The sequence below is a fragment of the Delphinapterus leucas genome, chromosome 15 (assembly GCF_059928025.1).
Source record: "Delphinapterus leucas isolate spDelLeu-1000000601 "Yukka" chromosome 15, BTC_Dleu_Yukka2, whole genome shotgun sequence".
NCBI classification, from domain to species: Eukaryota; Metazoa; Chordata; class Mammalia; order Artiodactyla; family Monodontidae; genus Delphinapterus; species Delphinapterus leucas.
The window spans coordinates 23,736,548-23,763,115 of record NC_143143.1 but is presented as its reverse complement, the minus strand read 5'-3'; the positions used below and the strand labels follow the sequence as shown (position 1 = coordinate 23,763,115).

At 41.3% G+C, this 26,568-nt stretch overlaps 3 protein-coding genes across 12 annotated transcripts in view; all 3 read right to left on the bottom strand.

Moving 5' to 3' along the window:
- Positions 1–812: 812 nt before the first annotated feature.
- RPS15A (ribosomal protein S15a) lies at positions 813–6,767 on the bottom strand. The gene is made up of 5 exons (XM_089896095.1): positions 6,681–6,767; positions 5,449–5,586; positions 4,892–4,971; positions 2,134–2,219; positions 813–958 (listed from the first exon to the last, which is right to left on the bottom strand). The coding sequence occupies exons 2-5, from the start codon at positions 5,579–5,581 to the stop codon at positions 865–867; spliced, it is 393 nt and encodes a 130-aa protein (XP_089752221.1). The 5' UTR covers positions 5,582–5,586; positions 6,681–6,767; the 3' UTR covers positions 813–864.
- A 3,371-nt stretch (positions 6,768–10,138) lies between these two features.
- ARL6IP1 (ARL6 interacting reticulophagy regulator 1) lies at positions 10,139–18,426 on the bottom strand. Of its 2 annotated transcripts, XM_022552240.2 has the most exons (6): positions 18,299–18,337; positions 15,956–16,089; positions 15,402–15,521; positions 12,879–12,996; positions 12,199–12,283; positions 10,140–11,768 (listed from the first exon to the last, which is right to left on the bottom strand). In XM_022552240.2, exons 1-6 carry the CDS (start codon positions 18,332–18,334, stop codon positions 11,650–11,652), a joined length of 612 nt encoding a protein of 203 aa, XP_022407948.1. In that variant the 5' UTR covers positions 18,335–18,337; the 3' UTR covers positions 10,140–11,649. The 2 variants fall into 2 exon arrangements, with proteins under 2 accessions (XP_030619516.1, XP_022407948.1); XM_030763656.2 differs by lacking the exon at positions 15,402–15,521 and having other exon boundaries at positions 10,139–11,768; positions 18,299–18,426.
- Positions 18,427–20,834: 2,408 nt separating this feature from the next.
- Positions 20,835–26,568, bottom strand: part of SMG1 (SMG1 nonsense mediated mRNA decay associated PI3K related kinase) — a 96,960-nt gene continuing 91,226 nt past the window's right edge. For all 9 annotated transcript variants that reach the window (XM_022552305.3, XM_022552301.3, XM_022552302.3 and 6 more), the window contains one exon: positions 20,835–25,469. In XM_022552305.3, the coding sequence (XP_022408013.1) occupies positions 25,392–25,469 (78 nt within the window). In that variant the 3' untranslated portion in view covers positions 20,835–25,391. The remainder of the gene's footprint in view (positions 25,470–26,568) is intronic.

Here is a 26,568-nt window from a genome sequence, read left to right as displayed (position 1 = left end):
AAGAGTAAAATCCCATTCATTTTTCACATCAATTATATGCTGAAATTTTAACTTTTGAACACAAAATGTTATTAAAAAAAAAAAATCAATCCCAGCTGTTTCTCTTTGTCTTCACGCGGCTACTAGAAGGCTTAACTACACATGTGGCTCTTGTTACAGCTGTACTGGACAGCACTACTCTTAGAAGGGAGAGTGGAGCCGTGGTCTGTTTCACAAAAGCCACCCCTGCCCTCTCTTTGGTGTCTGAGCTCTTTACAAGCATTTCCCAGGTCAAGTGGTCCAGTAAACTAATTCTCCCCAATTCCAGAATATACTTGGTGACAGGTTTATAGTAAAACTAGTTTTTAAAAGATGGTCCACTTTTTGGAAAAAATGACATTTTATAACCACATATTGCTAAAATGTCCCTGATATGCCATCCAAATTTACTTTGAGATGAATCTTAGTGAGCTGTGGGGCTCTAGTTATCTGCTTCCTTATGAGCACTTACATAATCAACTACAACCATATCATATTTTTAGGGCTTGAAATGTGTATTCTGTCAAACTACAAAGAGGAAAGGCACCACTCCTTCCAGGGTTAATGTAAGACTCCAGAAAGGTACAGCTTCACCACCTGGACCCCAACCCAGAGTCAACCATCCAGGGCCAGACACACCCTCCTCTGGTGAGCCACAAGGGTGACGGCGAAAGTTATCCCAAGTCAAAACTTTCTTCTACGTCAAGGAAACAGCATTCACCAATTAACACAAAGGCTGTACACTCCCGCAGACGCTCTTGCTACTCTGCTGTACAAAGTTCAAAACGACTGAGGGAAGCACCAGAGTCCTCTGAGGCATTTTATTTGCACGTATGTATTACATCCCTAGAAAAAGAATCCAAGGATTTTCCCTCCTGTGTGTTTTCGTCTTGCTTCTTCATGGTCCATGATGCCAGCTGAGGTTGTCAGTACAATGAAACTATGGAAAGTTTAAAAAAAAAAAAAAAAAAAAAAAAGCTGGTAAGTTTTTCCTAAGAATGTTCAACACAGAGCTACTTTCTGGTACAGAAAAACTCCAACATTTATCAATGCTTAAGATGCCTTCCCATAATGGACACACAGATTAATGCTGCCTCCACAGGCTGGCAGTACACAGGCACGGTTCCTAGAACCAAAGACCCAAACCCAGAGATATCAGCTATACACATACAGCCCTGGCCTCAGCTAACAACGAGAAGCAATGTTACCTAAGAGCAAAGACTGGAACTCCTTTAACTTCAAAATGTCACTTTCTGCTCTCAAGGAGACATGCAATCTAAAGCATTAAAGTACTGACTGAATTGTTTCTGCCACTTACTGTGTGTACCATCATAGGCAAGCTACTGTACACAGTTATTTGGACAAAGGGCGTCCCACCTGTCCTGGCTACCTCATGGGTTACTATGGGGATCAACGTAAGACACAGAAGGTATGCCAACTGGGAGGCATGAAAATTAGTAGCGTAACTACAATCAGAAATGACTCGCTCATAACACTATACCTGTTATACGGCAACCACGAAGTGGGAGTAAATTCAGCACCGCCAAACACGACTGTGGCTTTAAGTTCTTAACCACAAATAGATAAGCACTTACTGTGTCAGATCTTAAAGTGCTTTACCAGAACTAAATCAGGTGATACTATAACTTACAGGAGAACTACCACCATTTTTAAGATCAAGAAATCAAGGCTATGACTTGCCCAAGGCCTCACAGGTTTAAAGCAGAAAAACCAGGATTTGAACTCAGTCTCTTACCGAGGAGGAAGATTTTCAAATCGAGTTTCCCCAGAGGCCAATGGTTGAGAAGTCATTCTGGCCATAGGAGGGGATTCACAGTGAATATATATGAACTATATGCACTGAGCCAAAAGAGCAGACATTAAAGGGCACACAATTCTGCTGTCTCTCAGCCAGCCTCAGCTCTTCCACGCCTCTCAGAAACTAGAGCCTAACACATGAAGTATGGCAACACAGGAGCTAATCCTTGAGTCAAGGATGGAAACGGAGACAATTGCTACTGCTATTAAGTTAAAAAAAAAAAAAAAAAAAGCTCAAGTCAAACTGCATCACAGGGATCCACAGCATTAACTTTTAAATACGGAAAATTGACTCACCCAAACTGACGGGACGGGAGCAGGTTATTCTGCCATTTTTCTAGATCTTTGAGTTGCACATCAAACCTGGGGCTGATCACTCCACACTGTAAAAACATAACAGAAAACACTGTTCACACTTCACCAATAACAGAAAAAGAGTAACACTAAAATGCATTTATAACTGAATAGTCATATAAACCAACCAACTCAACATTTAATGGGTAACTATTCTGTACAATCTTTGATATAAATGCCATGTGAAAAACACAATTAAGACTATGCCTACTTAGGAAGAAAAGGCAAACTATTGAAAAAGTCAACAGAAGAGGTAAAACACCAAGATAACACCAGTGTGCATTCCTATGGCCCACAGAGCTGCCTCAGCACAAATGACCAGATTTTAAAGAACTCAAGTCTTAGACAAATAAATTATAGTCAAGCCCTACTAATCTAGCAAAATGTATAGAAGGCAGAAACAGGTAAAGAGTTATCCCACCCGCATGCTACGACAGTGCTGGGTGGGAGAGATGACACAGCAACTACTATCCTCCAAAGTGAGAGCTAAGAGCCAAGGCACTACAATCCATCACACCTAAACCATACAACACAATAAAGTTTCAAATATCCACTAACAGGCTACATGAATCTATCCGTGGGTTCACACAAGGTCTATGACTACATCCAACTGGGTGGAAAATGAGGGGACTAAAAGGCTCTTTAGTTAATTAGAGCTAAATGTGACCCCGCCCTCTGCTAGACCACCAACTCTAGAAATCACTAGCACACTTAAAAAAAAAAAAATCAAAGCAGGAAGCCTCCTGCTGTTTACACACAAGAAATGATCACGTGAGAACACTCAGGATTAGTACCTTCAGAGGGCTAAGGGAGCGGACAGAAAGCTGTGTGTGCACATCCACATAAGAATCATTCAAGATTCCAAGATGCTTAACTGTAAACTAGAAGAGGCTATGAGATTGGAACTTAGTGAAGTCTTTGGAGCTGGTACACTTCCCTAGACAGATCTGAACCCACAGAAACTGAAAATGGACCTGTCATGCCCAACTGCCCCATGGCAGGAGGGCCACTCAGGTTCTTCTTTTTATAACATCACCTTATCAGCTACAAATGTCACTTGACCGTCAAGGGCAATCCCACACTGGATGCAAGCAATACAGGGATAGGAACAGGGAAAACCCAAGCAAGCTACAGTGAAAGACCTTTCTGAGGCCTCTACACTACCACACCCAGGCTTGCTTTATTCCAGCAGCAAAAATCCCTTCCATTCAGCTAGCAGAACTCCAGCACATCCACTCCCAAAGCAGATGAATCTTAAGAGGATACAATCAAGGCAAGAATTTTCTTAATCTATAATCTTTAAACACTACCTTACTTCCCAACTACATTACATTTCCACAATAAGGTACATCTATCTCCTGCATGAAGGAAACTGAGGCAAAAATGTCTTATAAAGTAAGAGAACTGCAACTGAGAGAAACCAAAAACTAATTCAAACAGTTAAATGTGGCAGGGCCTGGATTTCAACTACCTGTTAGCCAGGATTTTCTAAACTAGTATACCACTGAACAAGGATGTCACAAATGAGTTCCATTTGGGAAATACTCTGTTCAAACTTATTTCTCAAGCTGTTATGTGTAGTTCAAGAGAAATGTGGTACAGGGCACTTCTCCAACTAAGTTTTTTTGGTTTTGCTTTTTTAACATCAACAAAAGCTGCTGCAGGACAGCTTTAAACTATATACTGGAACCAGCTCTTCCACAGTTTACTGAGACCTTGAGCAGGACTCAGCTCTCAGCTTCCTAACTCCTAAAAACAGGGGAAAAAGGACACGCCCTCTTGTACTTCAAGAACATTGTGAAGGTCAGAGTGAAAGAGAAGTGAATCCAAATCCTTCCGTGGGATTGGAGTCTAATGGCTACAACAGAACAAAACAAGACATAGGCCCAAAATTCCCTTCAAAAATTCTTCAAAGGCTTCAAATTCAGTAGTTTTCATCTGACACTAAGTATCCACACAGGAAGCAAATTCACTATGTAAGGAACCAACTTTGTAAAATAGGAATTGTTGGTCCAGGAAATAACCTTATCAATAAATCTGGCCCGTCACTAACCACTCACTTTCTTGGCCCGTGTGCCCAACTCTGTTGGACCCCTTGCAAATATGAAAGCTACAAACCTGAACACAGAAAGCAGGGTAGCAGCTTAGAGACCCCCAACTTGCTTATAGACAGATACCTGCCCCCAAAATACATGGAATCAGTTAAACCACAAAGTCAAAAGAATCAAACAGATTCAGTAGATTATGCCTACAGGGAGAAGAGACCTGAAAGACATACATTCAGCTTATGTCAGCAAAAACAGAAATATTAATAGTTAGAGAATCCCATACTCTCTGTTCAAAATACCCAACAATCACCAAGTGAGACGAAGGACCAAAAGTTATTTACATTGTCAGGACTAGTGGCCTTGAGCCACCCAAGATTCAAACACCAGTATCATCGGTTGTTCATTTTCACCCAACCCTCCCGCATCTCCCTTCAGATACCTTCTACTCCACAAACACTAGGTTAACTCACAATTCTACCTGGAGAACAAACGAAGTAAAAGGTCCTATATAAAAATTAACGATTTTATTCAATCCCTAATCTTTTTAACCTAAAGCAAGCACATTATCTGATTCTACAAGGGCAATTATAACATGGAACACCTTGGTAGACCATTCTGAAGGTTCTTAAACATGGAAGATAATCAGTCCTTACCTTATTTAGCCTGCCTGTGAGGTTCACAACAATTTTCCCAGCCCTGTGATCATCGATGATTTCAAATTCGCCAATGTAACCTACAGAACACAAGTGACTGTATTAAAAATAATTTTTAAAATTTAGGAGGCAACACCCAGAACAATCCACCCTGAAATGTTAAAAAGGGGATTATTTCCTCCTTGCCTTTTCACGGCTTCCCACTCCCAAAGGCTACCTCGTGCCCAAGACAAAACAATCCTCCTTTCCATCCCAAGGAGCTCTTAGGTTCAGGGCCCTTTCAGTGACATGTTGCAGCTGCAATGTTACACAAAGAAAGGCCATTTTAGCTGCCAAACTTTCTCCTCCTTTCAACAGTTCTACCCTACTCAGTATTTCTTGAACAGCATCATTTGTCCAGAACTACCCTGTCCACAGCCCCAATCAATTGCATTAGTTCCCATGTATGACTGCCACCTTGTTCTCCCATCTTCCCACATCTCTCCAACACTTAACTTCTACAGGACCCATTCTGTAACATGTTTACCTCAAAACATAATAAACAGCAAGACACTTACCATGCTTCATCATCACAGTGAGAAACCTGACGATGACTTTGGAGCACGGCCTAATAAGAACCTGGCGTTTGCCTCTCTTTTCGGCATTGTTGATACTCTTGAGAGCATCAGCCAGGACATTCATGCGCACCATTATGGCTGTTCAGGGAAGACAAAACAGGGGTTTTATTGGCATTGCCATTAAAAGGCACCCAATCATTCCACTGCGAACACATCCTTTCCTTTCTGCCTCTATCATGAGGAAGTTTCCCCATTTCTAAGCAGGCTAGTTTCCCAGGATACCCAGAGGAATATGTCGACTGTGTCGAATCAAATAATTCATTTGATTATTTCATTAATCAAATGAAAATACCAGCCATGGTAGGTCAGTTATCCAGAACGGGAGCTGATAATCACCAGCAATATTTTCCAAACTTCTGGAATCCAGCAGCATCTGTACTATTTAACATTGTCCTTTAAACCAACTGACTCAGTGTCAGCCTTGTCCTAACACCCAAAAGATACTACTCAACTCTCACCTAACACCCGTAACTATTAAAATGAAACGTCCGTCCTTGTGCCATCTAAAATTATGACCAACAGCAATCGTAGCACACTGGTAGGCAGAAACATTTCACATGCACCAGAATGGACTCTATCACAATGGGCACGAACTTCAATAGTTTTGAAAGCTAAGGATAGAGGCATGCCTCAAATGACAACAGTAGGGATCCAACCTGCTTCCTCAAGCTCAACAAAGTGTCTGAGGGGAAACCCTGGAGCCCAGACGACCCAAGTTCGTTCCCAGCAAACCGCCACCCCAGGCAGGATCCAGTTTTCCCTCCTGAGGATCTTCTGTCTCCCAAGCTCCCGGCGCGGCCGAAGTAATGGGAAGCTGCACGGCTCACCAAGGCTACGGCTCCCCGATGCTTCTCGGAGCCAAGGAGCTGCCTCGACCACTAATGGGAGATCCTGGCGCCGCCGAAAGAGTCGGGACTGCCCCCTGACGGTCGAAAGCTCCGGGTCCCGCCGGGGCTGCGGCCTGCGCCCCAGAGGCTGGGCTCCCCAGAGTGCAGAGCATGGGGCGGCCGGGCAGGACTCCCCCCTCCGCCTGCCCAGACCCCTGCAAGGATAGTATCCCCGGCCCAGGAGGTCTCCGACATCCTCGCAGGGCACCGAAGCCCAGTCCTAGACCATAGGATGGCACCGATAGCTGACGGATGATACTAGATCGTTCAGAGAGAGACACTCACCGGCACGGAAAGATGGCGGAAAGAAATTGGGAGGGGCGAGTGCACGGAATTATGGGAAGCGGTCGGGCTATCGCGAGACTTTCAAAAGACCGCCAAAAACAAAAAAAATTAAAAAATGAATTGCCTAGTGGAAGGAGGCGGGTGAGGGGCGGAACCTCCTCAGGGGTGGGCAGTAGAGAGTCGATGGAGTCGAACACCCAGGCGAGGCCCTGGGGAGCTAGCTGGTGGAGGTGCGGCGTTAGCACAGGTTCGACTCCCTTCTAGCATCTAATCCGTAAAAGTCAAAAACTGACAAGGGCCTAGATATTTGCAAATTTTTATTGCAGTGACTGTTCACCATTTAGAATTAATTTTGATACTTGCGTATTTACAGTATCTCTAGAAGGACCCACAAGAAATCGGTAAATGCCTCTGGGAAGGGCGTTAGGAACTGGGATGGAAGACTTGCTTTTCTCCCAATACAATTTAGTTTTGTTTTTTGAAACATGTATAGGTTACTTTTTCCATACAGTCAAAAATATATTTTTTAATCGGTGCTTCCTTTTTGACTCTCCCTAAATATTAGAAATTATTTACTGGAGTTCCAGGCTTTGCTTTTGAGCTCTGAGATACACAGTTTGGAAGAAAGCCACAAATGTTTCAAAATAAACGCTCAGCCTTTTAAGCGCTTTCAAAATAAACGCTCAGACGTCTCAAATCCCAGGTGAACAGATGAGATAATGGTGACAAAGGGCTCGCAAAATGTCTGGCACGTAGTATATAAATGCTCAGTAGGTACGGCTTGAAGCCCGGGGTCTGACGGCCTGGGAGGAAGTGAATTCTGGCTCCGCCCTCTCCGGAGCTGAGTAACCTCAGGCTAGATACCCAACATCTGAAACTTCTGCCATAGACTTCTTTCCTCTCTGCTGTCACCCTTACCCTCCCTTCTTACCCTTCCTTGTGTTTCCCACTTGGCCGCCACAATGATCGCTTTAAAACTTGTCAAACCTTGCACTCTCCAAGGGTTCCTAGCACCCTCAGTAAAATCCAAATTCCTTACCAAAACCAAGGTCCTCTCTGACTTGCACACCTGCCTCCTTGCCTAGGAACATCATCCCCCCAACTTTCGCCCCTGGCTTGCTTTTCTTCAGATACACCAAGCATACTCTGCCTCAAGGCCTTTGCATTTGCTTTTCCCTTTAACTTGAGTATTCCTCCCCCCCCCCAGTTTATCCCGAGACTTGCTCCCCACTCCCTTTCCTCAGGTCTCTATTCAATCACACACTCATACAACCTTCTCCCCATTCCCCCCAACCCCATTGCCCCGCTTAATTTTTCTCCATAGCACTTACCACCTGAAATATTGGAAGTGTATTTATCGTCTGTCTCCGTTAAGTAAGCAGGGATTTGGTTGGTTTTGTTCACCGCTGTACCCACAGCTTCTAGAAAAGTCATCTGGTACATAGTAGGCGGTTGACACGTATTTGATGAATAAATGAATGGGCAAATCAGTTTCCCGATTTGCAAAATGGGGATGATACACCAATCAGTTGAAGTTGCTATGAGGGTAAATGAAATAGTCCAAATAAAAGAGACACATAAAACCCGGGAGCCTGCGTGCTCAGTCAGTGTCTGTGATTAGCATCACAGCCCACCTCCCCCACCCCCAATGCTTCTCAAATCCCAGGTGAACATTGAGGAGAACCAAGCTCCCAGTTTGAACATCTCAGGGATATAGAAATCTCTGGTTGTAACTTACATTTACAAAAGGACATTTGCTTTTCTAATGAACATTTCCTTTAAGAACTGGTTACCTGTACACTTAACAACACATTCTGTTGACTAAAAATGTGGTGCTCACCTCGAGGGCCTTAGCAACAGTGGGAAGGTAAGTGAATAAATCCACTTTTCTTCAAGAGCCTTACCATAAATAGAAAATTCGTACCACCCACTATCTCTTTATACACTTCCTTCATTCATTCATCCCTTCATTCAGGAAATATCTAATGAGTGCCTACCATGTGCCTGCCAGGTGTTGTACCAGGTGAGAGGACAAAAATGTCAGTTCTTGCCCTTAAGAGGTACAGATCCTAGCAGAGACAGATCAGGATGCCAATATGAAGTGCTGTGAGAACGGAGAGGTGGCCTGGAAAGTTGCTAAAGCTTTCACAGAGGAAGCGCCATTTGATCTGTGTCGTGAAGGGTGCTAACAACTACTAATTCCTAACTGCCACTAAGTGCTTCCTGTAGATTAACTGAATCCTCAAAACAACACACGCAATTACATAATGTCCCTGTGAGATCTGTACTATTATCTCCACTTCACAAATGAGGGAGCAAACTAAATTCAATCTTAACTCAGTCTCCAAATTTTGCTGTAGGTTAAAAAATCAAAACAAAAAAGTGGTCATTTATAACTTGTCTAAGCTACTAAATTACTTGTGGGGTTTTGGGATCCTGAAACGTTAGGAAGGGTGTGTGGCCTATAGATAATAAGAGCTAGGAGGGCATATAAAGATGGACAGAAATCTCAGAATGGTTGGGCTGGAACTGGGAAGAGGGTAGAAGGGTGGAAATGGAGCGGGAGGGCCATGTATAAATTGCCTCTTGTCATCCTGTGAATTCTGGAATGACAGGACCTCTGCCAGAGGTGGTGCAAAGGCAAGAGTTGAAAGGGGACCTGTGCTGTGGCCAGAGCTAGCACAGGTGTAGCCAAGTTGGCCTGGGGAGTAATCATAGCTGCATGTGGAAGACCAGCATTTCAGAGCATCCAGTGACCAGGAGGAGACCTATGGTGACTGGGTTGAGACTTCCCTGTTCTGGACATCATCAAGCCCCCAGGAGGCTCCAAGGAAGGATCCATACGTTTTGGGGAGAGGGGGAGCAAAGAGATTTAATTTGACATTGAATCTGTTCCCAGGATCCACTACGTATAGATAGTAAGGCCTAATGATAAAATATCCAACTGGGGCTCTTTTTTTTTTTTTTTTTTTTTTTTTTTTTTGCGGTATGCGGGCCTCTCACTGTTGTGGCCTCTCCCGTTGCAGAGCACAGGCTCCGGACGCACAGGCCCAGCGGCCATGGCTCACGGGCCCAGCCGCTCCGCGGCATGTGGGATCTTCCTGGACCGGGGCACGAACCCGCGTCCCCTGCATCGGCAGGCGGACTCCCAACCACTGCACCACCAGGGAAGCCTGGGGCTCTATTTTTTAAAAAATTCTAAGTGCAGACAAAAGTCACCCACCAATTATTTACTGAGCAGCTCAGGTACCGAATTCTGAGCTAGGCCCTAGGGTACAGAGGTGCCTTGGCAGGCACTCTCTCCTGCATGGCTCCCTGCCTATTCTTCCAACCAGGCCCTCTCACACATCACCTTTGGCCATCAGTTATTCATTGTATCTCCTTTTCCATCTAGGGTGGTGCCTGGAATGTTTACTGGATGAATAAATTTAAACCTTTTATTTCATTTTATTCTTAAAGAGCACCTTATAACCATGTAATGATCACACAGGGTAGTTCATTAATTGGGTACATAAATCCGATCATGTAAACGTTGTACTGGCTAAGCTATAAAGAAAGGACAAAAGGAGGGATTCCAGATTTTTTATTTTTCCCCTTTTACACAAAACAAAGTAGAAGAAATAATACAGGATTAAAACTGCAAAAGTAGTTAATTGGTAGAACACACATACACACAAAAATCTAGGAAGACAAGCTTATTTACAGTGAGGAAACATGTAAATTACGGTAGTTTGTATACGAAACATTAAAAAAAGAAAAGTCAAACATATGCTACATGGGTGCCACTGTTTACAGCAATACTGAAGGAGAGAAAACAACACTTATTTAGGAACAGATATACCACAAGGTCCAGGTTTTACAGCATCAGTGCAATAAATTCACAAAACTATATTACAGCTAGTTAATCAGTTTAAGAATTGTTCCCAAGTATGTCACATTTCCAGCCTTCAGAGGTTCATTCCTACAGATTTCAACTACTCCATCTATGGGGACCAAAAGCAGCCAGTGTTACCATAAAATGAGAATCTTGAGGCTTACCTTTAAAGGCTTATTCTGGTCTTGAAAAACTAGTAGGATTTTCTACTGAAATGAATCTTGACTAAATACAGGATGAGTTTTGTTCTTTATTGGCTGGTCTTGGAGTGAAGGTCATAGACATGACTCTTAACCTATTATGTACTTTAGTTTCATTTAGCTGAAAATCTGAAATCAAAAGTATGCTAAAAATCCTAAATACCATCTTGCGTAAGCCTGCTACTAAAAAGCACTTAAGGATGTACTAACTTCAAGTTTAAGTGCACGGGAACAAGAGTTCTAAGCCTGTCAGATTACCCATTTGGGAGGGAGGATCAATGCTTCCAACAAATTGCTAAATTCTGCACAAGGGAGAAGCCAACACATACTAGGCCATGGAATTACTTTCATTTTATTCCATGAGGATTCTTCTCCCACAGTGTCGAAACAGAATGAGGAGTGAATCTTAACCGGTCTCTTCATCAGAAGTGGTAAACTTGGTTTCTTTATTCACGAAGCCAGACAGCTGTTTAAGCAGAGTGTGGAGGCAGACAGTAGAACCAGCTTCCTGTGGTCACAGACCACTATCTTGTACCCAGCTAAAGCAAAGATCAACTTGAACAGTTATCCCAGGCCACTGTTAACTGTACTAAAGGATGAAGTTCACCACTATATTATTTTAAAAGTAAGAGTTCAATTAACCCTGGGTAAGAAAAACCAAGACGAGTGGTAATGATGAATGAGTTGTCCATATAAGGCCAGCGGATGACAACACACCCATGAAGACACTGGGCATAAAGCCTTACTTGGCAAGTCAGAATTTCTACTAACTAAGGGCAGAATGAGGGACAGCAAAGAGCTACATCTGTAACATTTTAGTATCCAGACAGCATAACAGACACTGTCCCCAAGGACAATGTATACACCATTAATCACACTGCATAAAGCAGATGTATTATTCATTTTTCTTTTCTTTTTGTTTGAGAAGCTTGTTTATCTCTCTTTTGGCCATTCCAATGTACTTCGAAATGATTCCATGTTGGTTTAGTCCAGGAAGCAAGAGTAAGAAAGTCACTTAAAATTAAAAACAAAACAAAATTACAAAGGCAGCAATTAACTTCCCAAAGATTCTAACATTTTATAGAAGGTAGTTCTTCAGACTATTACACACTCTAATGGGAGGAAGTAACATGAAACCCATTATTTCCATTGGTATTTATCCCCAGAAGCTTCTGCTTCATACCTCCCAACCTCAGATAAGACACACTGCTTATTTTTACCTCTTGCACATTACTTTCTACCTTGGTTATTAGTTCTTTGTCTTAACTTCTGATAAGACCACAAACTCAATGAAAACAAGGACCTGGGATTTAGTCATCTTTCCATACTCACACAGTTCCTTAATCACTGCCTGGAACTCAGGGAGCAGGAACATATTGCTTACTAAATTCCAGTTAGACTTTACTGGCCAGGATGTGCCTGCAGTTTGTCCTCAAAGACTTACCTATCAGGTAGGTGAGAAGGAGGTTGTGGACTTGCTGTCCCACCCAAGCAACCGCAGCAAGAGAAATGATCATGGTCATGAAGTACTAATAATGAAAATAACAAGAATTTATCAACTCCTAGAAACAGACTAAGAAGCGAAACTTTAGGAGGTTGTTTCAAAGATTGGAAAATAACTCCGTTTTTATTCCCATTTTTCTTTAAAAATATTTAGTATCTATATATTATATAAAACCCATAGAAAACTCCCTAGGTCTCCTTTATAGAATTTACATACATTCTCTCCTAGAATAACTATAATTCTGTATGTAAATTAAGTAGTTTGTAAGTTATCTACTTTTGCAATTAATAACTTCACATAGTAACCTCAAGTGAAGCTAAGAGAAAAGAGAACAAATGCTTCCTAAGTATATGTCTTTTACATTTATTTCAGTAAATAAAAGAGAAACAAAAAATTCACCTCTACAAGAATAAAAAATTGAATGCAAAATGTAATTTTAACTTTTAGCTTAATACAGATAAATACTTATGAATGTACTCAGAGGAGTTAAACCAACAGATAATGATAAACATCAAACTACAACTAGAGTAAAGCAAAAAGGCTTTACACTACAATGAAGGAAAAATTGACTCAATCTTAAAATGTTGCTTTACTTAAATAAGTCAAAACTAAAAAAGTACCATTTTAGGCTTTTCTTCCTTTAGCGTAAAGAGGCGTTTCCACCAGCCCACAGCTCTGCGTCGAGTTTTTACGAGATTGCTGCAAATTTCATGGAATCTCTGCTGTTGCTCAGTGGTCCTAGGAAAAGAATCTTCCCTTTTACTATAGGCAAATCTTAACAGTAAACAGAAATACACCGTCCTCTCAAATTTCAGAAACTATCTTCTAAAGAAAATCTAAATAAAAACAACAATGATTCACCATTATCTTATAGAAAAAGTTCTTAAACCATTAAGACTCCTTTTGGGAATTCCCTGGTGGTCCAGTGGTTAGGACTCTGTGCTCTCACTGCAGAGGGCCTGGGTTCAAAACCTGGTCAGAGAACTATATCCCACAAGCTGCTCAGCATAGCAAAAAAGACTCCTTTCATAGCACAGGAATAAGTTTTAACATAAAGACACACGTGTGTGTACAAAGTAATGGCTATCTATGGTTCTAAAGCCAAATTTGGTCAATGATAGTAACAAAAACCTCATGACTACTATGGGCCATGCAGAAATCAGTATGAATTAATTTCTCTATTCCTATGTTATTTTGCAGATCCCAATGAATCCTGGGTGGTGACCCATCAGAGTCCTTGAGGAAGATGTGAAGTTTCAACCAAACAGTTATATTTAAGCACTCGTCAGTAAGATAATAACTACTAGCATTCAAAGCACAATACCCTCCACTGGGCTTCATACATTTGAGGCCTAGGCAGCCACAAAGAGCTCAAATCCAAATTCCTTATAAATTTAGTCCCATTGAGGGAAAATATAATCACAAACAAAACAGCAGTAAGAATACAAAAAGATCCTCCAAAAAGCCCTTTGTAGTTTATAATGTATTTTGGGTTCTGATTTTTTAAAGAAATTTTGCCTTTGTACTGTCTTTGCTATACAGACATGATGGCTGCTATAAAAAGTAAGCCCTATGCTGGAGATGTGTTGCTTTCTCTCCTCTAGTCCTTGTCCCTATGAATCTGCAGTGACAGATACAGTAGAAGGGCTTCTACTGAGCCCTGGAACTTCTTATAAATAATCAGACCTCGTATGCTGCCCATAGTCAAGGCTGGACTGTGGGTAGGCAACAGTGTTCTTCCTTCTTCATAAAGGTCAAAAAACAAAATCGCTCTGTAGATAAGACTGAGCCACATACTGATTACCACGAAACTTCAAGAGCTTACTTCTGAAAATTTTTCTCCAGGAGTTATGAATTAGCAGAGTAGAATGTTATCTGGCTAATAAAGTCAGGGTCTGAGGTTGATTCTGTTAAATTGCTACATTGCATAGTTACAAACTTGCCCCCCAAACAGCAGCACAATGAAAAACAATTCAAAGCACATTTGCTAACACTAACCATTGTGCTATGGCAGAAACATCTTTATTTCAATACAAAAATGCTTAATTATCCCATAACTTAAGCAAACCCTACATTTAAAATTCTTATTTTTATAGAATTATTTTATAATTTGCTATTATCAGGAGAACGAAAAACTACAGGCACAAGTAGACTACCAATTAAATTAAAATAAACAACCAAGGGAGAATAGCAGCTAGGAGAAAAAAAATCCATTCCTATATCTAGTTTTGCTCACTATTTGGATCAAAAGAGAAATGCAACATTCCAGAAGGAAGTTAAAAAATACTTTAACAGGATCCACAGCCACTTATCTTGGGAACTCATAAGTAACCCGTTCAAAGAGTGGTATAAATGCAATCAACAACCCACTTATATATACAGCTTGAACGTATTCTAAAGCACTTTTGCTAACCTCCACTGCACTACGTCAAGGTCTCAACGTGAAACACAAGATCAATCTTTTTCTTTTTTTTTTTTGAAGTCTTTATTGAATTTGTCACAATATTGCTTCTGTTTTATGTTTTGGCCGGGAGGCATTAGCTCCCGACCAGGGATCGATCACGCACCCCCCGCATTGGAAGGTGAAGTCTTAACCACTGGACCACCAGGGAAGTCCCAAGATGAATCTTAAAAGTCAAAATATTTCACAGCACCCAGAAGAGTCTGCCTAATAGAAAAGTAGACATTCAATAAATAGTTGCTAAATGAACAGGCAAAAAAATCTACGTTACTGTTTTCATATTCATTCAAAAGTAATTGGTGAAATTAATATTACAATATCTTAAATATCAATGGAAAAAATGTAAAAGCAGACATACTACTTTTATGGAAAGCCCATTATGAGGTCTGCAATCCTTGATAAAACATTACCTAAAAAAGCCTCACTTCAATAAAAAGGTCTAGGAAGAAAAAAAAGTCAAAATTAATGCTAGAGTATAGAAGAACTATGGAGATATAAGTACTGGAAGTTTGTGATTTATATCTGAATCAGCTAAGAAATTCTATACATCAAACGATAAATCTAACCCCTAGCCACCTGATGGTTAAGACAATTCTCTGTGCTTAATTACAACACACTAGTCATAGCTACCTGGTGCAGTAACTTCTCAGAAATTAGACTGCCACATCATTATGCCACCTACCATTTATTGGAGCCAAAAATTCTAGGCGCTAGAATGGGAACAAGGTAGTCTGCCAAGCACAAAAACATAACAAAACAGGAAACACCCGACAGAACGGATGGATCTAGATAGTAGATAGTCCTGTTTAAAAAAAAAATTAATAAAGGTTAGAAAAACATAGACCTCATTAATCCTAGCTGAAGATGTTTATCCTCCTAGTCCTCTGGTTCTCAAAGATGTTATTCACCTTTTTTATTCTAATTTTCTCACAAGTAGTTTTCCGGAAGCTTCATGACATCACAGCTGTAACGGTTAATGTAAACATGAAGAAGCAAAGGCTCTTTGGAGTCCTCAACATTTTTTAGCAGTGTAAAGGGTCCTAAGACCAAAAAGTGTGAGCCACAGATTTATTCAACTGCCTTGATTACTGAGTTTACAAAGTACTACAAATTCTGAAAACTAGGCAAACGGCTCTAAGCAAAGGCATTCTTTACAGATTCAGGCACTTCCATAAATGGAACCTGAGCCCTTATGAGTAACAAGCACAATCTACAGAAATTTAATAGCTCACTTACAGAAACACCAAAGAAACCACACCCATGATGGCAGGTGGAAACCAGGCTCTTTCCCATCGGAGGACTTTATCTGCCATCAGCATCACTTCTCCCCATCCTTGCAGCTGCTCTTCCAGATTTGCAGTCTCTGCAGCCTACATATGAGTAACATTTAAAGCGATCATTCTACTAATCTCAACATTTCTGTGGCTCCTAGAGAGTTAAGTTCTTCTAAGGCACCAGGTATGTAAAACAGCTCCTACAAATCACTATCTTAAACAAATTAGTTTCTCAGAAAAACGCAATTTTGAAACCAAAGACAAAAATCAATGGGGAAAAAAATTATCATTTAATGGTCACTTTCCAAGTCCAGGCACTGGGCTACTCTTTTACATGCATTATGTAACATAATCCTTATAGACCCCTTAAGATAGGGATAATCAGAGCCATTTTACAATTAAAGAAAGCGAGCTCAGAACGGACTTTCCTAAAGCCATGCACTACTAAGTGGCAGCACCCTGAGTATAAAATTGGATCACTGAAAGTTTCTCATTTCAGGTAGTTACAACTGGCCTGGTGTTTTGTCATTTCATTGATTTAGCCCCCTACTTCTGAATCCATTAGGAAAGCCTCTTCCCGAACAGCATTCAATTTCCAAAATAGCTCTTTGTGCAATGAAATCATTTAGATATTGGCATCATCTGCACAATTAAGGAAAACTGTGCTTTTACAAAATTATAAAAGGCATATTAAGCCCAATATATCTCAATAAAATGCTTCTTACACTTATCAGGACATTTTGGTTAGACTTCAAATTTCTCTGCAAATTTGACCATCAGCTGCAAGTAGACTTCTCAGATGAGCTAATGGGGCAAAAAGCCCTTAAGCTGATTTTGGTAGAGAAAAAAACTTGGAACAGGAAACCCATGTGTTCTTATAACTGTTACCACAGGGAAATATGCAAATGACAGGAGACAGGGCAGCTTAATCTTGATAAAGATGTTATCTGTGCCACACTGACACTTAGGTGACCTCAATGTTTCTGACTTTATATACCATGCTTAATATAGCTAAATAAGAGATTACCATGTGGCAGAAACTCTGCTGAATATATTATATGCTTATACTTTAATTACTCCTCCCAACAAGCTGAAAGGAAGGTGTCATTACTATCCTCATTTTACAAATGTGGAAACTGAGATACACAGAGGTTTACAGATCTGAATCCAGCAAATCCAAGGCCAAAGGCCTTGTTCTCCTTAAATTAAGTCACACTGCTCTGTGGAAAGAGCAGCCGAGCTCCAGGCCAGGATCTGTTGTTTCAATAGCTGTGTGAACTTGGGCAACGATCAACTCTTAAAAGAAACCTGGCTGGGGCTCACTAGGCTAACCATAGAAAAGGGGGTGGTGGTGTGTGTGCATGTAAGGGGGCAGAGGTCATGCATACCTAAAAACCAATGCAAAATGAAAATCACGCACAATCAAAACTGCCCTGCAAAGTCACTTAATTCGTTAGCACCTGAGCTCTTGGAAAATCGAAAGTCAGAATTAAATTATTTGGTTTCTCTATTCACTGTTGTTCTGGTGGTGAGTAGCATGCCTTTTCCTGGGGAAAGGCAACTGAGAAGATGGACGGATTTCTCTCGTTTTTACCTAGATCCTGAGGGGGGATTCGTGTTGAGGTTAAAACTGTCTGCCTGTGATACAACCTTACTGCAGTTCCCTCCGACCCCTGCTTACTCTAAAATCGTCCTGGGACACCCCCCCCCCCCGCCCAGACTTACACGTTCCAGACAAACGCCAGAACCTGCCACTGTCCCTCCAGCTGGATCCTACCTCCAGTTCCCAGCGGCGAGCTCGTAGCCTCCCTGCCGTTTTAAAGCTGTGCCAGCTCTAAAAGAAATTCTCGGCAGCAGCCCTTTGACCCTCCACCCCTGCCCAAGTATTAGGGGAAAAGGGCGAACGGACATCCTGGTTAAAATCAAAGACGGGGAAACCCAGATACAGCTGGGGTCTGGGCCGCAAAAGCGCTCGACGAGCCCCTCGCGGCCCTCTGCCAAGGACTGCACCCCAGGCTGGTCACAGCCCCCCTTCTCCTGCTTCCTCCTCAACCCCTAGTCGCGGTGAATGATCACGCGCCCTCCTCGCCCCGTCGTGCACCTTCCCCAGGGGATGTTAGAAGTCGACACGACTAGTGACCGCCAAGCAGATGTTACCCAAGAAGCCCAAAGGGCAGGCGTCGTCGCCTGCACCTGGGAACGGAGAGGAGGGCCGGGCCCGCGGCGGGTGATAGGAACGAGGCCGCAGCGCACCGAAGTCCGGAGGCCCCGCTCGGTTCCCTCGCGACGAGGAGCTGGCACTCACCAGCAGGTTGGTGCTGCGATTATCTCCTTCCGCCATTGTTCCCGAGGTGCCCCCTCAGCGAGCGCAAAACGCCCCCAAACGCCAGCCCTCTTCAGAGGCACTCACGACAACCCTAGCGAAAAGGCACGCCCAGCAGGCCGTTTATATAGGCCAGCTGCCTTTCCCGACAGAACCCGCGAAGCTCGCTCCTCATTGGGCAAACCGAGATCACGCTTAAGCGGGCCGGACCAACCGCTGCTCAGCGCTTGTCTTGAAACCCAGATCAAAGGAGAAGGAGACCACGCCGGGGCCAAGGGGGCGGGGACACGGAATAACCAATCAGCACCCAGGTGATGTGCTACACCCCGCCCAGGCCTTTCGGAATCGGTTCAACTGCCCGTGGACGGGGCCTGGTACGGCCTTAGTATCCCCAGGGAGGGCCGCCGTGGTGGCTCTCGGAGTCTTCCGGGGGACCTCAAAGCAGCTAAGGTGCCTCTCTGGAATTTAGTCCTCAAGGAAATATGCCACCCAATATCAGGCGGAGGGCAGAGATGGGCATGTGACGCTAACCGCATTGTGATTAAGGAGGCTGGCTGGCTGGGATCTTCTTCCCGACCCAGACGGTGGCCCTGACCCTGGCTGTGACCCTAGTCAGCCCGCCTTTCTTCTAATACCTGCTCTGGCAGCCCTAGCCAGGCCGCTAAGCAGCTTAGACCCAGATATGTGACTCGCGGACTCGTGCCCATCTCAGGAGGTTTTGAGTACTGGTGAAAGGGGCCATTTATGTAGATTTTCTGCAATTTTTCCTTCCCTACCCATTAGGAATAAGGCCTTAGTTTGATAGAGGGGCGGGGGCGGCGGAGACGGTGTGGAAATCTGGGCATAGTTTAAGAACTTGTGAAAAATGCACCGACTTATAAAATTGGCTTATTTTCATGGGTTCTTTGGGGCAATTCTTTGTGGGGCACTTCACTTAAACTACGAGCTCCCCCTCCAAAAAGGGACTGGTTTTGACAGATCCTTTCTTACTAAGGTCATGCTAAGGAAAGATGTAAACCCTCTCATAAGAGTGGAATTTATTGCAATCTAAGAATTAGATGAACTATGTGAGAGAATTCTACATATTTCTCTCCAGGATTTCAAAATGCATTAACACTTTTCATTACTCAATACAAACAAAATAATGCCAATGTTAACCTGGTTAGATGTCTCTTTCAGGAAAACTTACCGTAGCTTTTAACTTCCAGCCTTTTACCCTTTTATAGTCATCTATATTATGCCATCGAGTTTATTTTAAAAGCATTCCTTAAATTACTACCGGGTTCATAAGATTTCAGGGAAGACATAAAGAAATGTGAGCCAACACATGCTGCCCCTAAGAAAACCAGGGGGACCGGAGCACTGTGAATTTCAAAAACAGGTGTGAAATTTGCCATGGAACTTTGAAAAGAAATAAAGCATCTGTTCAGGTATAAACAGTTCAGGGGGGTAAAAAAAAAGCCTTTGCAAGGAAAGGGGACTCTTCAATAAACTGCCACTTCAGGGAAAGTTGGGGGAAAAACAGGTTATGTAGGTAAAATGCAGCCAGTTGGACAGCCCGTTTTGGGAGATTTGAAAGTTGTGACCTCTGAGGAGCAGGCCCTCCGCTACCTATTCCAAAGGAAATCAAAAGGTCCCAGTCAGTTGGCAGCCACACAGTGAGTGCATATACGGAGTGCTGAGCGCGAGATCTCGCCACAGGCACAGCAACGCCCTCTTCCAAAGGACAGGGTGTGGGGTTATTAGACTTTAAAAACTGCCCCGTGTATTTTGGGAAATCAGTTTTTGCTACAGAATGTGCCTGGTTTTCACCCAAGTTCCCTATGTACAACTTCAGAAGAAAGACTTTTCAACACCAGCTTGTGAAATTGAGATAGGTGAAAAAAAACTGAAGAAATGGCTTTCAAATAGCATGGGTTCTCCATAGAGTATTTGTTGCTCAAGGAACATTTGCCCAGAATGATTTGCAATTTAACAGCCTAGGATCACTTCTATAAGTTCCTTAACTAAGCTTTCAATTGCCCTATTTAAAAAAAAAACACCCACGCTTAGTGTAGCTTCCTTTGGAGCTTGCTTTTTTTTTTTTTTTTTTTTGGTATTACAAAGGCAGGATGTGAACTTTTGAAATATATCAGGTGGCTAAACAGTTAACATAAATCCTAACATAATCTAGCAGCAACAAATGCAATCTGATTTCCAGATATTAAAACAAGCTGGACATTGTTTTCCTTCAGAGCTTTCATACACCAGGGAATATACATGTCAATAATATTCTACAGGAGTTTTTAAAGAAATACAAAATTAAGCTTAATAAAATTGTGCCTTAATACTAAGAACTTTCCCATTGAAGTAAAATTTCTACTGCTATTAGAACACTGAGTGTAAAATACATTTTTTACAATCAAGTTTTTAAACTTTTGTAGGTATTAATAATTAGCTTTAAAAAAAAAAAAGCTCCCCATATTCCAAAATTAAGTTTTCTGGAAACTACTTCAACAAATTCAGAGCTTAAATCCTACGTCTTTTAACACTTTATTTTTTGAAAAACAGGTATTTCATACAATCTTTGCCACATTAATGCAAATATGCACAAAGTAGGCCATGTATTTTTGTTTTCCAAAAGTTGCATTATGAACACTTTCAGGAAGCTGGTGTGATTTATTCAACTTTTAACCTTAAATACAATCACAAAATTATAACCATCAGGAGGCATTACAACCTTTTGTACAGAGAATCCACTCTATTTATACAATGTTACTAGAACAAGGAAGATTCAGTTCAACTCAATTTGCTCTACATAATAAGGTTAAAGTAAATTAACAAGTGAAGTGTGATGTTGCCATTGACATCACAGGTGGAAATATAAGGAAAATTTAAACCAAAAAATAATTGACACAGGAACTTCAAACAGGAGCTGAAACTTGGGTCAAAAAAAACAACAAAAAAAAAAGCTGCTTCGAAAGACATAAAAACATTCTGCAAGTCTGCATTTCAGAACAACGTTCAATTCCTTAAGTTTATCATCTTCAAAAGCCGAGCTAATTGTATGACACTTTTGCCTTAGCACAACAGCTTCCCTAGTAAGCCCAAATTCCCATGGAAAGCAAGAGACTGAATGGTTCATGTTGTACAACTAACTCTTGAACCTATAAAGCTTCTCTCAATTGGAGTCCATTTGCCCTTTTGTAAATAAGAGATGGTGATACTCTTACCCAGGCATAAAAAAAAGCAAGAAAAGTGCAATAAACCCTTCCGGGTTCCTAATACAGTGAATTTCCTTCCCCAGTGTTTGGAAAATTTATAATGCTAGTTCTTCCCCATAGAAGGAGTATTTCTAATACAACCCAAATAATGAAAAAATCTGTCACTTCTTTAAGTGACCCTTACCATTAACATAGTCTACCTCCTAGATTTAAGGGGAGGGGGAAAGTCCTAGCTCTAAATTACTGGCATTTTACAATCTCAAGATACAGAATGGAAGGTCATTGGTTTTCATATTTATCTGGTTTTATGTAAAACAAAGGTACTTAAATGTGCTAACAGAAAAGCGTTCACTGATTTTTGATGTATACGAACAGAAGCTAACAAGGCTAATTGTAGATGCTTTCTTTAATATGAAAAGAATTGGGAGAAAAGAAGAACCAGCTTCTTTGATTTTAGTACTGCCAAAACAAGTAAGCCCCCAGAGTAATCACAAATATGTGGAGGAAAATAGGCCAGGAAGACTTTTCAATTCAAAGTACTGCCTATATCACCCCAAATTTAAAAGGACCTAAGATTGCACATCAACTCTAATATTTGGCTGCACTTGCATTGCCCTGCTTGGAATTTTTTAATGGCTCTTTCCTTAAATTTCACACATCAGAACAACCACAGTTAAAAACAAAAACAATGCAGATAACATCAAACACTGGACAATATAAAGAACACTACATACTAAGTTCAGGTAATAGAGGCAAGTGTTAAGGGCAGAAGTGATGGAAGTTCTCCTTTGTATTATAAACCCTCACCCTGAACCTGGGGTTTGGGCTCTAAGAAAGCAATTTAGGGAAGCAGATCAAGAGCTTGATTCTCAGTTCTCACACAGAAACCTCACATATCTCAAAAAACTCACAAGTGTCAGACACAAAAGAATCTTAATAACCATCTAGCAAACTATGTGAAGAATTTATGACCAGAAATAATGAAATACTGCAAGACACACCAAAGAAACAGAGTAAAAGAGAAATACAGACAGTACCATAAACTACTAAGCCTCCACAGCTTTACAGATAAATCAACTAAAACTCAGGCAATTCTAGAAAATTAAAGACAGCAAAACACTTAAGATAAACTTCAATTTCCAAGGGTCATAAGTTATTCTGTACCCCCTGAATCTTAGAGAGGGAAAAAGAGAGAGAGAGAGCACAACAGAGACAGGGGAAGGGGGTGCGGCGGGAGGGAGAGAGAGCAAGAGGAAGGGGAAGGGAGGGAGAGGGTGAGAGAGAAGGAGGGAGAGAAAGAGAGAAGCAGACCCCTGGTTTTCCACAGGTATTTCTGTATCATCAAAAATGCATGACTTCATAACCACAGCACTCTGAACTCTACATTATTTTACAAGATAATTACCAAAATATATCCCTGTCTTCTCAAACTGCTGTATCACCAAGGCCTCTGTACCTCTGATTAAATCTGACTGTTGAGTTCTCTTACAACAGGTCAAAATGATAAAGCTACTTGCCAAATGACTTCCCAGAAGAAGCCAAACTGTACAGACTGGGAGTCTTGTTGTCCAGAGTGCAGTGAAGAGCAAGCTTTGAAGTCCCCAGTTATTCCTATCTGCCCTACAACCAAACATGTATATGCCACACTATTCTCTGAGGGACCATTTTAAAGTAAAAGTGATGGACAATTTAGCAGAGACACATGTTTTTTATGTAAAGCTGTTTTGTTTTCGCTAGGATAAGGTGCCAGGTACCTCTGAAGCCTGAAATTCACAGGCAATAAAATTAACCTATTTCATTTATCTTCTTTACCAAAGAAGAAGCAATTTCTGAATACTACCTATAGGGACAAACTAGTGTGAACTTGTTTCATCACTGTGATAAAAGTTTTTCCTGTGACAAAGAATGTTGTTGAAAGACTGTTTAATCTTGAGAGAGAATAGAGGTAATCAAGTGATGAGTGCAATAGCCTCTAGGAAATAAAGCAGTGTGCAAAACACAATATGGCATTATTATTCCAGATAGGTTGTTTTGATTGTGAAAATAAGGTTCAAGATGAATGAAGAAAATAAAATTTGATGCACTAGGTTCCTTAACTTGCTATTAGACACATGGGGGTATTCAAAGATACCACCTTTCTTGTAATACCTGTCGAAGTATTAGAAGAGCACTGATACTGAAATGCATTCTCCCATGATATTTAAAGATTATATATTAACGTGGCAATGAGGATACAGGAAAGGCCAGAGCTATGTGGAATTTTTCCTTAATACCTTTCAAGTTTGTGAAGACTGGCAACTAGAAAGTGATCACAGTGCTAATCTCTAAAATGCAGGAAAAATGTACTCAATCCAGATTTTAATCATGTTCTACTTTGTGTTGATACGTGACTTTAGGAATCCTATTCTAGTCTGGATTTTTATTTTGGATCAACAATTGAGCTTACACAGTCAGTACTGAAATGCAATGCTAAATTTAAGGAAACCTTGATCATGAATTCACTACTGAACAGGAAACTTAAAATTGTGGAAAAAGTAAAGTACTTCACACACTAATAACTGAACTTAATAAAAGATGTTGGTGGTTCGCACTTTTGCTGATGTTTCATGTATATGTCCTAAAATGCCAGGTAAACTAAAGCACTTTTAATTTACACCTTGTAAATTGTAAATTAAAAGTACCAAATGAGAAAATTGAATTAAAAAAACATTTCACTCTACCTCCACCAGAACATCACTTTATTGTTAATCTGTCATCAACAATGTAAAACTCTAATAGGTACTCGATCCTGGTTTTTAAAAAGGTAAAAGATTACATTGGATTAGCTACTTTCTATGAAAGAAACTACAGCAATCACAGAAGAGGGAAAATTTGAATGACCTCCCAAAAATGTACACTGTAAGCGAAGGGGAGTGTACATTAAATCAAATGTCTGTTAGATTCATTACTTGTGAATGCACAGTGACAATTCTGGAAACTGTACATGATAGAATCACAGAAATGACTTAAATAATCAGAATTACATTTTGTATGTGATCACCAGACCTTTAAACAATCCTTGCATTTTCCACGTTACTGGTGGTTTTGGAAAAATTTCTGTTTATCACTCCAAATATAAGTTGTTAACAGCATTGAGATGGAAGAATATGAAGTATAAGGACTGAAATAAAAGTGAATGTGAAAGATGGCTAATCTACTAGATCAAGTAAAGGGGGATGGGCAGATGGTGGGGGCTGGGGAGGAGGAGGATGGGGTGGGTTTTTTCCCTTCATTTCAGAAGTTCTTCCAACGTAGTGTTATCTGTTACATAGCTCTCCTTCTTCAGTCCATTTCTGAAATTCATATCGCATAGCCTTTTTATACTTACTGGTCAACCCAACCAGTACTGTTGCCAAGCAACAAGTGTTATGCAAGAATCTGAATGCATCAAATCTTCCTTGGCTGTGTCGCGGCCCCAGTTTTCTCTGTTTCTGAGCGGGGTTTGATTTTTCCTGGATTGTACACACAGGGTCAGGTGGAATGGAGTTCCAAATCACTCTGTGCTCCGCGGCATCCCGATTTCTTTCTGCAGCTAACCTCCTGACACGTTTGCAGCTGTTCTGTGGCAGAAAGACAATCTCCGTGTTCAGGCGGTGAGCTTTCTTTCTTTCACCCTTGACCCTGGGGTTGCAGGCCATGGTGTTGGGCGTATCCCTGAGTGCAGCTGTCCTGCAGGATTCACTTCCTAGCGCACCGAGATTTCCTAGGTTTCCTCAGAATAAGCCCCCAGTTGCATCACCACCGACTGTGGTGTGGCTTTGGATGCCTGAGGCTGAGTTGATTCTGGTGGATGTCTGACCTCGCTTAACCAGACTCATCTACTGTCTTGCCATTCATACCCAGGCTGTCCAACCTTCATACAGCTGAGCCAAGTTATCTAGATTAGTCGCTTCCTTAATGACATAGTCAACCTGTAAAAATAGGCAGGATAGAATTAAAGCCATTTAAAACTTGAAAGAACATGGCTCATATATGAGTTATATGAACTGTTTAGGAGTAAGTTCCCCAATTAATTACCCAAAGATGTGTAGTTGTCATGGTGGGAAGAGAAGTTAAGTAATCTGAGCTTCCTTCATAATTCCATAACTTACAAATGTGTGTCTTGGGAAAGTCACAATCCCCTTTGAGCCTTATGAATCCTTTGATGAAGAGACAGCACCACTGACCCCACAGGTGCCCTTGGGATTAAACATGTGAATTCACTGGGCAAATGCTTAGGTGCATTAAAAAGTGCCCAGCAGATAGATTCTGAAACAGATTGGTACTCAGCAAATATCTATTGATTCTTCTTTTTTTTGGGGGGGGGTGGGGCACACTGTGTGGCATGTGGGATCTTAGTTCCCCAACCAGGGATCCAACCCACGCCCCCTGCAGTGGAAGCACAGAGCCTTAACCACTGGACTGCCAGGGAAGTCCCCGTATCTGTTGATTCTGACTCAGCTAAATTTTCTTTTATAGTAAGAGATATAATCGTTATCTCTATCCAGAGCACCCATCAGGGTCCAATTATATCGTAAATGCTCAAAATAAGGCTGCTCAATTGTAACCTACACCAAAAGTTGTATGCAAAGAACTCTATACTTACCCCACTCCTGTGAGCCCCTTAACTTTTTCATATAAAATTTAATAACTATCAGAATAAAAAGCACAATAGCCAAGCATCCTTTAAAAAGATGGACAGAGACCTAAGATGCACAGTCATGAAAGCACACAGCCCATTAACCTACCAAAAAGTTTCTGAAGTAAGGATACCCCTGGACCCAGAACACCGTCCATGGTTTTTGACAAACTTGACGAACTCTCTCTAAATAATGAGTCTTAACCAAGAAGAGCTTAAGCTTAGATCCTATACAGAGATGTAACAGTGTTTAAAAAAAAAAAAAAAAAAAACTTTCCTTGCTGATGTTAAATTTGAATTGTGGATGCCAAACCATTAAAAAAAATAGGACATTCACAAGTCTCAAATTTTTACCCCACAGAAGAAAAGGCATATGTGTAATGGAGAATTCA